Source organism: Chenopodium quinoa, unplaced genomic scaffold (genome assembly GCF_001683475.1).
Source record: "Chenopodium quinoa cultivar QQ74 unplaced genomic scaffold, ASM168347v1, whole genome shotgun sequence".
Taxonomy (NCBI): domain Eukaryota; kingdom Viridiplantae; phylum Streptophyta; class Magnoliopsida; order Caryophyllales; family Amaranthaceae; genus Chenopodium; species Chenopodium quinoa.
The window spans coordinates 1,152,195-1,166,846 of NW_018743691.1; the positions used below are offsets into that span (position 1 = coordinate 1,152,195).

The 14,652-nt window shown below is 36.5% G+C and overlaps 2 protein-coding genes across 4 annotated transcripts; one reads left to right on the forward strand and one right to left on the reverse strand.

Annotated features, from left to right (window-relative positions):
- The first annotated feature begins 1,503 nt into the window (after positions 1-1,503).
- On the forward strand, positions 1,504-8,268 carry LOC110683708 (pentatricopeptide repeat-containing protein At2g16880-like). 3 transcript variants are annotated; one of them, XM_021860101.1, is made up of 3 exons: positions 1,504-3,939; positions 6,220-6,359; positions 7,654-8,268. In XM_021860101.1, exon 1 carries the CDS (start codon positions 1,729-1,731, stop codon positions 3,850-3,852), a length of 2,124 nt encoding a protein of 707 aa, XP_021715793.1. In that variant the 5' UTR covers positions 1,504-1,728; the 3' UTR covers positions 3,853-3,939; positions 6,220-6,359; positions 7,654-8,268. The 3 variants fall into 3 exon arrangements, with proteins under 3 accessions (XP_021715793.1, XP_021715794.1, XP_021715795.1); XM_021860102.1 differs by having other exon boundaries at positions 7,716-8,268; XM_021860103.1 differs by lacking the exon at positions 7,654-8,268 and adding an exon at positions 7,219-7,623.
- Positions 8,269-8,504: 236 nt separating this feature from the next.
- Positions 8,505-14,305, reverse strand: LOC110683710 (protein ACCELERATED CELL DEATH 6-like). Its single transcript, XM_021860104.1, has 3 exons — positions 13,292-14,305; positions 11,282-11,802; positions 8,505-9,312 (listed from the first exon to the last, which is right to left on the reverse strand). Exons 1-3 carry the CDS (start codon positions 14,085-14,087, stop codon positions 8,653-8,655), a joined length of 1,977 nt encoding a protein of 658 aa, XP_021715796.1. The 5' UTR covers positions 14,088-14,305; the 3' UTR covers positions 8,505-8,652.
- Between the last annotated feature and the right edge of the window lie 347 nt (positions 14,306-14,652).

Genomic DNA, 14,652 nt, shown 5'->3' on the forward strand with positions numbered 1-14,652 from the left:
TCTTCAACCCTTGCTATAGAAACACAGCTTAGTAACAAATGAGTTACTGTTTAAGAATGTACATGGAAGTTCATTTTTTCCCCAGGTATGGATTAAGGGAGCCTATACCTGGTAGTGGTCCATCACTCCTCTTAAAAGTTATGGATAATAATAATAATAATAATAATAATAATAATAATAATAATAATAATAATAATAATAATAATAATAATAATAACAGAAGTGAAAAAAGAAAAGAAGCAAATCACTCACAACTTTGCAATCAGTAAAATTCAATTAAAAAATTTGACTCTAATAATTCAATTTTTGCGCGATCTTATTTTTATTAATTTTGTCTTTTAGTTTTCCTACAATAATCCAAAATTTAGGGATATTATATTATATTAGGCCAAGCAGGTCATTTAACCTAAACAACAGATGCCACATGTCATGTTTTCATTTGTCTAAAAAATGTTTTTCCATTTATTTTTAAAGAAACTTTAAATTTTTTTTTTTTTTTTTTCCGTTTCTTCTTCCTCTTCCTTTCCACCTTCATGAAAATGCACCTCCATAATTGCCATCTCCAAAACCCGACAACCATATCCCCCAAATCCGACAACCTCCCACTCTCCAAGCAGGTCCGGTGGTTGTTCGTGTGTGGCCATGGAAGGGGGGAAGCTTGTGAATTGCTCTTGGTGGGATTTTTTTTATAATTTTTTATAACTCTTTTTTTTGTTAAATAATTTGAAAATAATAATAGTAAAAATCATGTGAAAAATCGTTAACGGGTCACTTTGACTTAATTGAATAGAACACTCCTTAAAACTTGAATTATTATGGAATAAATCTACGGAGTAATAGAATAGGACACTCCTAAAGCTTGAATTATTGTGGAATAAACAAAAGTCGGATTAATAAAATAAAGGAAAAATTGCCCCATTAATCCCAACTTTGCCTCGTCCGCCAATAATAATCCATACTTTCGATTATTCACCATTACTCCTTAATGACAGGGGTGGGGGAAGGGAAGGGGTGAATTTCGAGGGAAGGGGGAAGGTTGGGCGGCGGTTTCCGGGAGTGGGGGAGGGGTTTTCAGGGGTGGGGGAAGGGAAGGGGTGGGTTTCGAGGGAGGGGGAATGGAGGGCAGGGCGGCGGTTTCTGGTAGCGGGTGAGGGGTTTTCGGGGATGGGGCTGATTTTCCGGCAGGGGTGGGGGTGGGGGTGTGGTGGCAGCTGTTGGGCATGGGTGGTTTGTGGGGTTTATTTATTTTTTTTAATAAAAAAATTTAAGCCAATCATACGCTGACACATGTTTAGATAACCTGCTACATCAGGTTAGATGACAGATTGGGTGCAATAGAAATTAATAGGGCATAAAATTGAGATTGATACTGAATAATCAAAAGTAGGGATTATTATTGGCGAACGAGTCAAAGTTGGGATTGTTGAAACCCATTGTAACCCACTTGTGAGTAACTCCTCTACCTTATAAAGTGTGGTGACACTTGAGAGATTTATTATTCAACAGGGATTAATGGGGGCAATATTTCTTAAAATAAAACTACGCAGAGGTCGGATTATGACTTTATGAGTACTCGTAATAAATTTTCCAATTCAATTGTTTTTTTTTTAAAAAAAAAAAAAAAAAAAATTCCAATTCAATTTTAGGTCTTTTCCCCCATTTTCGAATTCTCATTTCAAACCCTCGTCTTTCTATTCTTCACCAAAGAAAAACTCAAGCTCCACAACAATGGCGGCAACCCAAATCCCAGCACCTAAATCATCTCTTTCATCCCTCCTCAATCTCCTCCCATCATTCTTCAAAAATAACAAATTCAGCGATGCAAAATCCCATTTACTCACTTTCATCGCCTCCGATCCTCAACACACTCTTCATCACCATCTCCTTCACCCTTCTTCCCATCTTCCTCCGCCCACCAAAGCCCTTTTCGACACCGCAATTTCCGCCTACTGTCAGTCAGGAAAACCCCATTTTGCCCTTCAAATCTTCAAGAAGATGAAGCGTCTCAAGCTCAAGCCAAAGCTTCTAACTTGCAATACTTTGCTCAATTCATTGGTAAAATACCCATCTTCTCATTCTATTTCTAGTTGTAGAGATTTGTTTGATGATATGGCTCGAATTCGGGTTGCCCCAAATGTTGTTACTTTCAATATTTTGATTAATGGGTATTGTTCGGAATTTCGATTTAAGGATGCTATGGAAGTGCTTAAGATTATGTCTGATTTTGATTGTTTTCCTGATAATGTTACTTATAATACTATTTTGGATGCATTGTGTAAGAAAGGTAGGTTGAATGATGTTAGAGAATTGTTGTCTGATATGAAGGATAAAGGATTGGTTCCTAATAAGAATACTTATAATATATTGATTAATGGGTATTGTAAAATGGGGTGGCTGAAGGAGGCGGCGCAGGTTATCGTTTTGATGACACATAATAATTTATTGCCTGATGTTTGGACTTATAATATGTTGATTAATGGATTGTGTAATGATGGGAAGATTGATGAGGGTTTGAGGAAGAGGGATGAGATGGAGAAGTTGAGATTAATGCCGGATGTGGTTACTTATAATACTTTGATTAATGGGTGTCTCAAGTTTAGGGATAGTAACGAGGCGTTTGCGTTGTTGGATGAAATGAGGGATAAGGGAGTGGGGAAGAATGCGGTTACTTATAATATAATTATCAAGTGGTTTTGTGATCAAAAGAAGATTGGAGAGGCAATGAATGCGCTAAAGGAGATGGAAGAGAGTGGAGTTTCACCAGATTGTGTGACTTATAATACTATAATTAATGCATATTGCAAGTTGGGGAACTTTGGAGAAGCTTTTAAGGTGATGAGTCAGATGGGTAGGAAAGGCTTGAAGATGGATATATTTACGTTGAATATGTTTCTTCACACTCTTTGTGAGGACAAGAGGCTTGATGAGGCGCATGAGCTACTCAATAGTGCTATTGGGCGGGGTTATGTGCTTGATGAAGTGAGTTATGGTACTCTGATTACGGGGTACTTTAAGGATGAAAAGGAGGAGAGGGCTTTAAAGGTTTGGGAGGAGATGAAAGAGAAAGGGGTCATTCCAAGTGTTGCCACTTATAATTCTTTAATCTCTGGGTTCTGCAAATCAGGAAAAACTGACCAAGCAATCGGAAAGTTGAATGAACTTATGGAGAATGGATTGTTCCCAGATGAGACTACATACAACACCATTATCCATGGTTATTGCTGGGAGGGTAAAGTTGAGCAAGCATTTCAGTTTCATAACAAAATGGTGGAGAATGCATTTAAGCCTAATGTGTACACATGTAATATTCTTCTGCGCGGTCTTTGCTCTGATGGGATGCTTGAAAAGGCTATTAAGCTTTTCCATACTTGGGTTTCTAAAGGCAAAGAAGTTGATGCAGTTACGTACAATACATTGATAACAAGTCTGTGTAAGGACGGAAGACTTGAAGATGCTTTAAACCTTGTGGAGGACATGATGGAAAATAATGTAGGACCGGATAAGTACACCTACAATGCCATTTTCAATGCTCTTGCCAGTGCAGGGAGAACAATGGAAGCAGAAAAATTTAGGGAAACAATGCTTCAATCTGGAATGTTGCAGGATCAATGCTCACAGCTTGAAAAGGGCGTATCGGTTGAGGCTGATGTAGTGACGGCAGAGCCAATCTCATGTGCTGAAGACTTTTCAAAAAGGATAAATGAATTGTGCATGGAAGGTCGGTACAGGGAAGCAATGGACATATATCAAGAGGCTAGTCATAAAGGAGTAGCTGTAAATAAGACAGCTTATTTCACTCTGATTGAGGGGCTCCTTAAGAGAAGAAAGTCCATATCAAAAGAAGCTCATTGACTTCTGGTTCTATGATGGGTTCTCATGACCTATTTACTTCCTTGGGATCGATGGATTTAGATTCGATTGAATCAGAACACACCTGAGGTACTTACTGCAGAAACCGCAAACATATTGTTTTTCTTCACTTATTTGCATATAAGTTTGTTTCCTCAAAAAAAATTTGCATATAAGTTTGTGCTTGGATCTTGGTGCTCATAATAACAGAAGCGTTTTGTAAGTGAGTTCCTGCCCAATTTGAAACTCTTACATCTGTCAGTATCCACTCTATGGATAGCAGTTTGTCTTACATGTGTGTAGATGTTTTTTGTCAGCTGTGTGATTTTATGCAATATTTAATCCAGTTTAGGCATGTGAATTTTGATTTGGTCAGAAACCATTGTGTCTTAACACTTATTGGGCCATTGGATGGTTAAAAATATAATGATTCTAGTGTAACACTTTTGCATGGGTTTTCCAGAAGTGCCTCAGGCAATAGGGTCCTGGAGGTGAAGGCACATGCTTAGGAGCGATTCATACAATTTTTTAGTAAAAAGGCGTCATACCTAGAAAGTATGGATTATGGAGTATTTTACAACCAAATGAAATTTTGTTTGATAAATTCTATGATTGTCTGATTTTTCATAGTTGTGTTTCTTAATACTGATATCAAATGTATTACGAAAAATGAATTTCTTTTAATGAGAATTTTCTATTTAAAATAAAAGCTTGGTGCAATTTTAGTAGGGGACTCATGCCCTTTGCGACTTAAGAGCCTTGTGGTGTTGTGGTACCCTGGTGATCATCATTTCCTCAGTCTCGTACCTCAATGCCAAACCTTTCCTCATTTTAATGCACTGCATGAGTGCATGTCGTATAGGTGTTCTGATAGTCTTGTGGTACCCTGGTGATCATCATTTCCTCAGTCTCGTACCTCAATGCCAAACCTTTCCTCATTTTAATGCACTGCATGAGTGCATGGCGTATAGGTGTTCTGATAGTCTTATCTTCTAACTTGAAGTGTTGCCGTTTTACGTGAAATGTGTGATGGCGGTGGTTGTTGTTGGTTGCACACTTGCACTCCATTTATTCTGTGAGTAGTTGAGAGAAGATAGAAAGAGTGGGGGGGGGGTCATTTAAAGGTCATGTGAATGGTCAATGCCAGATTTTTGGTCAACATTTGTTTCTCGGCCATAGATGTTACTTTACAACATAAAATTTTTAAAAGGTGGTTAATTACCACATATTTTTTCAATGGTGGTTTTTGCAAAAAACTGGAATTTAAAAGGTGGTTTTTGACAAAATTTCCTGATGTAACATTTGAATGTTTCTATATGGTATATCCTGGTTATTTATCATCAGTGAGTTTGATACTTTGATTGTTTGTGTTGGCATTTTGCTGATGGTAAATCAATATTTACTCACCCTTTCTTTCCTCATTCTCACTGAGGTTGCAATAATAGAAAAAAAAAAAAGTCAAATATCTTGTGATAAATGTGCTGGTTCTTTCATGGTGCATTTGAAACTGCAAGTTTAATTTTTTTGAAAAACAATAAGACTCAAACACTATGGTTTTGAACTAATCAGTGGCTTTGAATCTATATATATATTTTTAAAATTCTTTTCTTCACCCCTATCTCCCTCTTCTTTCTGTCTCGTTCTTTTTGACCTATTTCCCATCTCTCTCCTCTCATTTCTTCATCCCTTTCTCTATCTCTCCTCACACATCTTCACCCTTTTCCCTATCTTTCGTCTCACCCTCACCCTCACACCATCTCTATCTCGACTCTGGCACTGCAAAGAGCGAGCTCTGGATGATCTCTGGCTTTCTTTAGGTCATGAGTGGAATGAGATGTGTTGTGGCCTTGTTGGTGTTGTCGTATAGCTAAGTGTGCTTTATTTCTGATAGATGAATTCTGTTTAGAAAATCTTTATATGATTTTTCTGATTGGATGAGGTTCAGAAATATAATTTAATTTAGACAGTACATGTTCTATTTCCTGCATTTGAAAAAGCACAAGAGATTCAGTTGATAATGAATGACTTGTGTGGGTGTCAACTTATGAAAATTTAAGTTTGCTAGACACTCCAAACTGGTTTATAATGTTCTCATCCTCAGGATTAAAGTACTTAGCAATTTCGAGGCAATTTAGAGTCTTTCCTTCAGAGCTAAATTGCCTAGTCTGCAGGGGTTCTCTGGGACTGAAGGTAGATCTCCAGTCACTAACAAGACCTGCCCTGCTTAATATGACGAAGCCTTTAATTTAATTAAATGAATTATCTGATGGTATTGGCTGTTCTTGTTTCTTCCCTCTTTGGTAAATAAATTGAAGTCTGATTATAGCACTCTAATCCATTTCACCTGTGAGTGTGGATTTTTTTTTTCAGACTACAGGGACCTCTATGATTCAATGGCCAAATCAATTATGAAATGCTTACCGTTTTGGAAGCTGGCTCTAGAGAGATTCTTGCCGTAGTGGTGATGCCAAACTGTCCTAGTGTCCCAAGAATGTCATAAAATTAAAGAGGTCAGCTTTCTGTTTTGCTGAGCTGAACCGTTCACTAAATCTCCTTTTCCTGCACCCATGAAAAAATCAAATGATTTATAAAAATGGGCCTTAAATATTTTCCTGCATTATTGTGCTCTTGTTCTAAAAATCTCATGCTAAACGAATATGATGCCTGAATTTATTCATGTGATATTCTAGTATTCAATTCCTAATATCTGCAAATAGGAACAATGACTTGATAACTTACTAATGACAACTTACAGATAGTGAACATCTCTGAATTTCCCTGCTGGTTAAATAAAAGTAATTGGTCCATGCATTTTGGGCTGCACGTGTAGGGGGTTGTAGAGGGGTGTGTGTTGCTTGCGGGGCTGCTGGGTAGTATGCTAGCTTGTGTTATATGATGGTCTACTGTTTTTTTTTTCTTTCTTTCTTTTGGTTGGTGTATATCTTGAAAGTGTGCATTTCATGTTGAATGTAGTATGATGTTTCTGTGATTAGGAGCCTGCATTGTTTACTACAGAGTAACATTGAGAAATATTAGGCAAATTTGTTTAGTAGTACCAGGTTTTTTGTAGAGTTTGTGAGCAACCTTTGGATTTTTTTTTTTTTGAATCTCTAATTGACAAAAGTATTAAAAGCATCTTAGCTCCATTTTCCAGAGAGAGTCAAATTTCCTACATTGATGTTGTCTTTTTTTATTTTTATTTATTTTTATATTCCTGAAATTATTTTGTTGTGAATTTATCTGAACTCATTTTTTCCAAACTTATTTTATCTGAACTTATTTTTTGCAATTGGACAAAACAAGATGAATGAACATGCCCTAAGTTGTGACATCTCCTATCTCATTGAACATTTATGTCTGCTATTTCAGCTATAAGAATCTATAACATCTTTGACGCGTTAGAAAATTTAAAAGCTGCAGCAGGATCAAGATTTTGCTACCCTTAATCTCTTGAGATTAAAATTCCTTGCATCAATTCCTTGTGTTTTAATTTTAGTCAAATGTGACTGTAACTGCTATGTTTAACCTTCATGTACCCAAGAAATTATTTGGATTTCAAAATCTGCAGCTAGGGCATCAGCTGCAATAAATATTGATGCCTAGGTTCAGAACTTCAGATAAATTTTTAATAGTGGACCGGGTTTACTCTTTAGTGTATGTGCCAAGATGCACTCCTGTTTAGTTATCTCTTGAAGTAAGAAACTGTAATCTTTACCTCTGAATCTCTTATTAATTTGCTGTTCAATGTCTCTAAATGTATCTTTTCTTGATGCTGCAAAATCTGCTGGATGCAACTGATAACAGTGACCTGTCTAGTGTGCGTTGAAAATTTGGAACTTACTCTGGATTTGTGGAGTTACATGTAGAGCAAGGGTCTATTTTGGAAGCTGAAGCTGCACATTTCCTGTAAAATGTGATGCTCTCACAGAATTTGAAATGCCGTGCTGCTGGTGCCACTGCATGCTGCCACCGTTGCTGCTGCTGGCACTGCACACTGCCGTTGTGTCTTCCTCATAATCAGTCCCAGTACTGAAGTGTCTGATGCTATCGTCTCCCTGAGAGACCAACACGCAATCTTTGGAGGATGGATGCTGCCGATTTTAAGCATAGGAAGAAATGCCCCAATCTCCCCCCAAACAACCCGCCCTTGGTGATCATCAAACCCACACATTATGGGTACGAGAGATGGAAATGCTGACTACTGGGCTACCACTCCAAGTACTTTAGGATAAATATGTTGCACATATTATCGCTTTTGATATTGTACATACTACTGAAAAATTCCTATAGCGTACTTTCTCTAGTTTAAATAATTTGTTATATCGTCCAAACTCCTTATTACAGAGTAACACAGATAAAGAGTAACACAGATAAAGACATGATCATACAAAAAGATGAATGAATGTTTCATCTTTTCTATGGTGACATTTTTTTTTATATATATATATATATATATATTTTTTTTTTTAAATCCTATGATGGGATTTATATTAATATATATGTGACTAATTCTTCTAATTGACCTTTAAAGACAAATGATCGGAGCATCAATTACATATGTATTCGTGAAATTAATTAGTCATTCTAGCTACAACACAAATGTGACCAATTCTCTATTATTCTAGCTTCAATTACCACGACTGAAGCTGCATGCATGAGTTATAACACTGGTCTCTTATCATCTCACAATATTACGTTGACAAAAGATCGGTTTACAGTATATGCATACATTCTGCATTTCTACTAAAGGCTTTACGCCTTGGTTTGATGGATGAAAGCTGCTTCATACATGAAACCGACGTCCTAGGCATATGTAATAGAGCTTTTTTCACACACTAGCAACAACAATAGAAAGGTGCCGGAAAAGAAAAACCGCACCACAGAATTCTTAATGCTTGATGGGTTATAGAGTGGTATAAAGAACAGAAGTACGCCGAACAAGAAGGTACATCCCATGCCTAAAACCACGTAGGATAGCCAAGGTACTGTCCTCAACACGACGAATATACCCATCATGAAAGCCAAGGACATCATCACCAATGCGAAACCCAACAAGGGTAGTGCGAACTTGAGAGATACCAGGATTAGCTTAAGGTCACCTAAGTGTGCCCAAATGAGAGTTACCACACATAAAACGGAACTGTATAATGCCGCTGTGTTGCATATTACAAATGCCTTGAACGGCCATCTGTCCGGCAAGACAGCCATGCCTATGTTCGGGTCATTGTCGGACTGGTTGTAACCTCCCGGAAGGGTGAATCCAGCTGCAAACGTAACAGTAGCCACTAGTGTGGCTACTAGCATGTGTGTGTCAACTCTTTTTCTGAAACCATCCAACTCCTTCACGCTATTTGCTTTGTTCTTTTGCTTTCTAACTCTTTGTAGTTGCTTGTAGCAGCTCTTTCTTAGTGATTGTGAGCTTCGTGGTGCATCCACATATCTCAAGGCCATCCAAGTAAGTCTCTGAAAATTCATAAAGCAATGAATTGTACATGTTACAACGGATGCAAGAAAGATAATAACATAAACAAATTAAATAAAAACACAAATTTAACGTGGTTCACTAACAATTAGTTTGATTTGTCATGCCCAACATGCATAGGATGTATTATAACATAAGCTAGGCCAGGCAAAAAATATTTGGTTGATCCAAAACATAACAAGGCCCAACAAATCAGATTGTTTAGAAAATCACAACCCAATTATTGTAATAATTTAATTTCATACTTCGTATAAAGGATTTTTTTGAAGATAACACCTCATATTTAAAAAAAAGATGGATTATAACACTATTTTTTTTAAAATTTTTATTATAACACCACATAAAAACCCAAAAATTGAATTTCACCACCATTTAACCGTATCTTTGGATGGAATCCGTTAGTGGGACCCACTAAGCATACGTGTCATTCATTGATTGGTTTAAAAAAAAACCAAAATATTTTTTTAAAAAAATAAAATAATACCAATCCCTAACCTAGCTCCGATCCACCACCGGCAACCATGAACTGCCGCCGACAGCCCTGAAACCCTAACCCAGCCCCACCGTCGGCACCTCAAGCCACCGAAAAACCCACCGGAGCCAACTTCAAAACACCCCAGCCATCGAAAACCCACCTAACCCATCTCCTAACCCATCCTTGAAACACCTCAGCCACAGAAAAACAACCCAACCGCCGCTAGCAAGGAGGGGGTCGCAAACTAGGGTGGGGATCAGAGAGGGGGTCGTCGCGCAGGTGGAGATCTGTGGGTTGTCGAAGCAGGCGGAGTTTGATGGGTGTGATTTGGTTGTGTTTTGAATGGCGGAGGTGGTTGCGCGGGCTAGTTTGGTGTTGTTGGAGATGTGAGGCTAGGTGGGGCTGGGGTAGTTTTCGGGGAGCGGAAATGATGGAGTCGCCGGTTCCGGCTAGTTCCGACAGGAGATAAGGTGGTTCCGGCGGGAGGTTAGGGGATATCGACGTTTTGGCTAGTGGTTCCGGTGGTGGGGCTGGGTTGGGTGAGAATTTAGGGGTTTTTTTTTATGTTTAATTAATTTTTATTTAAACAAATCCCTGAGTGACACGTGTCCACAGTGGATCCTACTAACGGATTCCATCCAAAAATCCGTTAGTTGGTGGTGAAACCAATTTTTTTTGATTTTTTTATGGTGTTATAATCAAAATTTGAAAAATTGTGGTGTTATAATCCATTTTTTGTAAAATTTGTGGTGTTATTTTCAAAAAAATCCTCGTATATATTAGGAAAATTTGTGAGGAAGGTCCTTTTAAGTAAACCTTTTTGTAACAAAGGTCCTTTTATAAAAAAGGTGGCACGAAAGGTCCTTATATCATGTTTAGGTTGTAAGGAGGGTCCTTTGACTATTTTCCGGCGTTGACTTTTTTATTTTCCGGCCAAAAAAAGTCATATCTAAGTTCCCTTTTTTCTCCCTCCTCTTTTCCCCTACTAAACCCTAATTTCTGAAAACAATTAACACCAAAACTTCAATTATAATCTCATAAATTAAAATTGAAGGGTATTCAAAGTAATTCAAGGCTAATCCTCCCCACAATGAGAGAAAATAGTGGAAAAAGGGAACTTAATAAGTCACGTTCTTTACACGTGGCTTTTTCTGGCCGAAAAATAAAAAAGTCAACGCCGGAAAATGGTCAAATTAAAGGACCATTCTCACAACCCAAACATGATATAAGAACCTTTTGTGCCGCCACCTTTTTTATAAAAGGGCCTTTGTCACAAAAAAGTCTACTTAAAAGGACCTTCCTCATAAATTTTCCTATATATTAAAGTTAACTTCATAATATGTTAAGATCAAATGTACACAACAGTAAATCACGTACACATGATTACCTAACTAGTAAAGAAAAACAAAGGAAGTAATTTGATCGTGACTAATACGTATGTTGGTAATATAAAAAATGGTTAATCGATAACATACCGCTTCAAACGTGGGGAATGAATCAACATGAACCTCAAAAATATCAAGAGCTGTTAACCCTTTCTTGTTCTGCAACTTAGTCTTGCATTTCTTCTCTCTTGTCAAAATATAGACCGCCCTCGGATGTAGGTCTCTGGTAGCCAAATGCAAAGGAGTATTACCATCTTCGTCTTTAAGGTTAATGAGTCTTGCCAATTCGGTCATTTTGATGAGATACGATACTAGTTGGGACTTTCCATATTTAGCAGCCAAATGAAGAATACTTTGCCCTTTTTTACTGAGCAAGTTTTTGGTCATGTGTAACTTTTGAATGATCTTTACATTACCACTACATGCTGCCTTGTGAATTGGAAAGGAGGCTTCTTTGTCACATACATACGCATATTCAGGGAATTTGTTGAGCAAGTATTGAACACCTTCAATGTGACCTTTAAATGCTGCATAAGATAGTGGTGATTGACCATCATCTTCCACTAATTTTATTAGTTCATTGTGATTGTCTAGTATCAACTTCAAAATATCTGTATAAATTCAAATTCAGGAGTTATTATGTAAATGTAAAGCATATATATTTTGCAAATAAAAGAACTAAGTAATCAAGAGTGTTTAAAAAGAAAAAGTAGCTTGTTTTACTTTAAGAACATTGAGTGGAGTCATCATGCTTTTGTTGACCAAATAATCTGTAGATAACAGGAGTATTAGGAATCTAAAATTTATTGTGGTATAAGGTTAACATAGGTCAAAAGTGGCTGCGACTCATATGTCCTTTAATTTTTAACATCCTTTTCGCCTTAGATAATAAGAGCATTAGTAACGGAAAGGTTCTTAAATGAGGGTTCTTATTCTCTCTATTATTCCACATCATCAACAACTATTATTAAGAACCATATTTTATATTCTCAAAGGAATGCACTAAACTCTTAACACTATATCTTAATCTCTCTCTTAGTAATAACCGTTGGAAGGAAATTTTTACAAACAACCATTTGATAGTGCATGATCACGTGGGTGCTAAACAATTGCTCTGCATTTCCCTTGCAAGTTTCAGTCATAGGATAACTTTTGCTTTTATAAATTGTACAATTTCATGCAAAACGCACCAATTTTAGTAGTATACAATGTCGTTTAATGCTAGTCAGCTATGGTTCATATTTTTCAGAGCTATTGCTTATTTCATAACCACCAAGCACAATTGCTAAATAAGATACTCCCATTTCTTACTTAAAACCCATTTCTTAAATTTTCTCTCTCCTTAAGAACTACCTAAACCACTCCCACTATTGATGCTCTAATCTACTCTAAATATTATCATCACTATTCAACTTTCTTTCCTATTGAGATAGGTCCTGTTTGACAAAACTAGCAGAGTAGTTACTCCGTATTTATAATGGTAATGAGTAATTATCAATTAGTAACATCTTATCTGATTTGGGTGGAGACACATAGGTAATATATGCTCTTGTCTAATTTGAACAAACATACGTGTAGTAATATACCTAAATATCTTTAGGATAAACCGTTAAATATTGGTAAGATTTCTAATGAAAAGATCATTTATGAAATGAAAAGCATATTTTGGGATGCCCTAATTTCTTATTGTGAGTAATAAATTTTGTTTCTCAATATGATAAACTGGAAATTTTCCATATTTTATCTGATTAAATTTTTTAAAGATACTAATTTGACTTTACAAATTCGAATTGTAGACCTCGATACAACAAATAAATTACTAGTATTATTATTTTTTTAATTCCACTCAATATTAAATTACTCTGATCAGTTAATCACAATTGTTATTTTCTTCTCCCTCCAATATAAAATAACCTTTTCTCACAACTTTTGCCCATGCCATGTATAATGCCAAGAATAAGTAAATTATATTCCCTTTATCGTTTTATTTGTCCTGCTTATTAAAATTTATCAACACTTTTTATTTTATTTTAAAATGTTGGAGATATGAAATATAATCAATATCAGAATATATATATATAAAATACCAAGGTAACATACCTGTGTTCTTGGCCTCAATGGCAGCATGAACAACAGACTTTCCCTTGAGCAACATCGGTTCGGCAGTATCCTTATGCTGCTCTGTATAAATGATCATCTTCTTCACAATTTCCCAACACTCGGACTTAATACCTAAATAAAGCGGAGTAATATTCTTCTTATTCAACTTATAACAAGCTTCACAAAATTCATCAACCAAAACCAAACCCATTTTTTCATCATGATTCTCTAACGCAATATGCAACGGCGTATCGCCTTCATCATTCCCTTCACCCAACAACGATTTCTCAATGTTCTCTGCTTGATCATACTTATCCCACTTTATAAGTGCTTTGAGTGATTTCAACTGCGCTGCTTTCGCCGCAGTATGAAACGCAAGATCACCCATGTTATTTGATTCCTTAATAACATCTTTGGTTTTTGGTAGAAGTTCGGTGATAAACTGAGACTGATCTGATCCTGCTGCAATGTGCAGCACAGAGTTTTCGTATTCCTTACATTTCAGCTTTTCCAAGCTAACTTGTGATTTTAACATATCGTCGAGTTTTCCCTCGACGATTAGCTTGTACATGGTTGCATCAATTGGAGTAAAATCTGGTGTGACATCTTTGCGGCTTGCTGACTGGCTGCTGTCGTCGCTGTCGCTGTCGCTGTCGTTGCTGTCGGACTTGATGCTGTCGTCTGTGCGAGGGGGGGAGAGATTGTTGCAGTATATTGAACTCTGGGATTGAATGGTGTTTTTCATGGAGGAAACTCCTTGAAGTACACCAATATTATTACAATTGGGAGAATTCATTTTCAAATTTCAATGCTTTTTTTTAAAAAAAATAAATAAATTCTACTTTTCCCTTTTTCTAAGCTATTTGCTACTTAGAGAGTGAGAATTAATTCACAGATCCAGGAACTATAAGTTACTCTTGAGTATAAAAGGGGCTTACACTTTACTGATTACTCCAAATATAGACTTACTTCTTCCTAGTCAATTTTTATACGTACTACAATTATTTATTGCATCGGTTTAAATCCTCGATCTTATAACTTAGTGTTATTTTATATACCACCAAAATTTATTGGTCCACCTCATCATCAAATAGGAGGCATCATACATCTCTTTCCAGGAAATGCACATCATTGTCATAAGAGGAGGTGATTTGTTTCGTATTATGTACAACAAATGAGTGTACATGACTCTTAAAAATATTTGTTTGTGATGGGATGGCTGTTAAATAATTAGATAAAGTAGGATATGTATGTAGCAATGAGAGAGTAGAGAAAAATGAACATTTAAAAAGGAAATAACCAACGAAAAATGAACATTTAAAAAGGAAATAACAGTATAACACATTTGGTGCATGTAATGT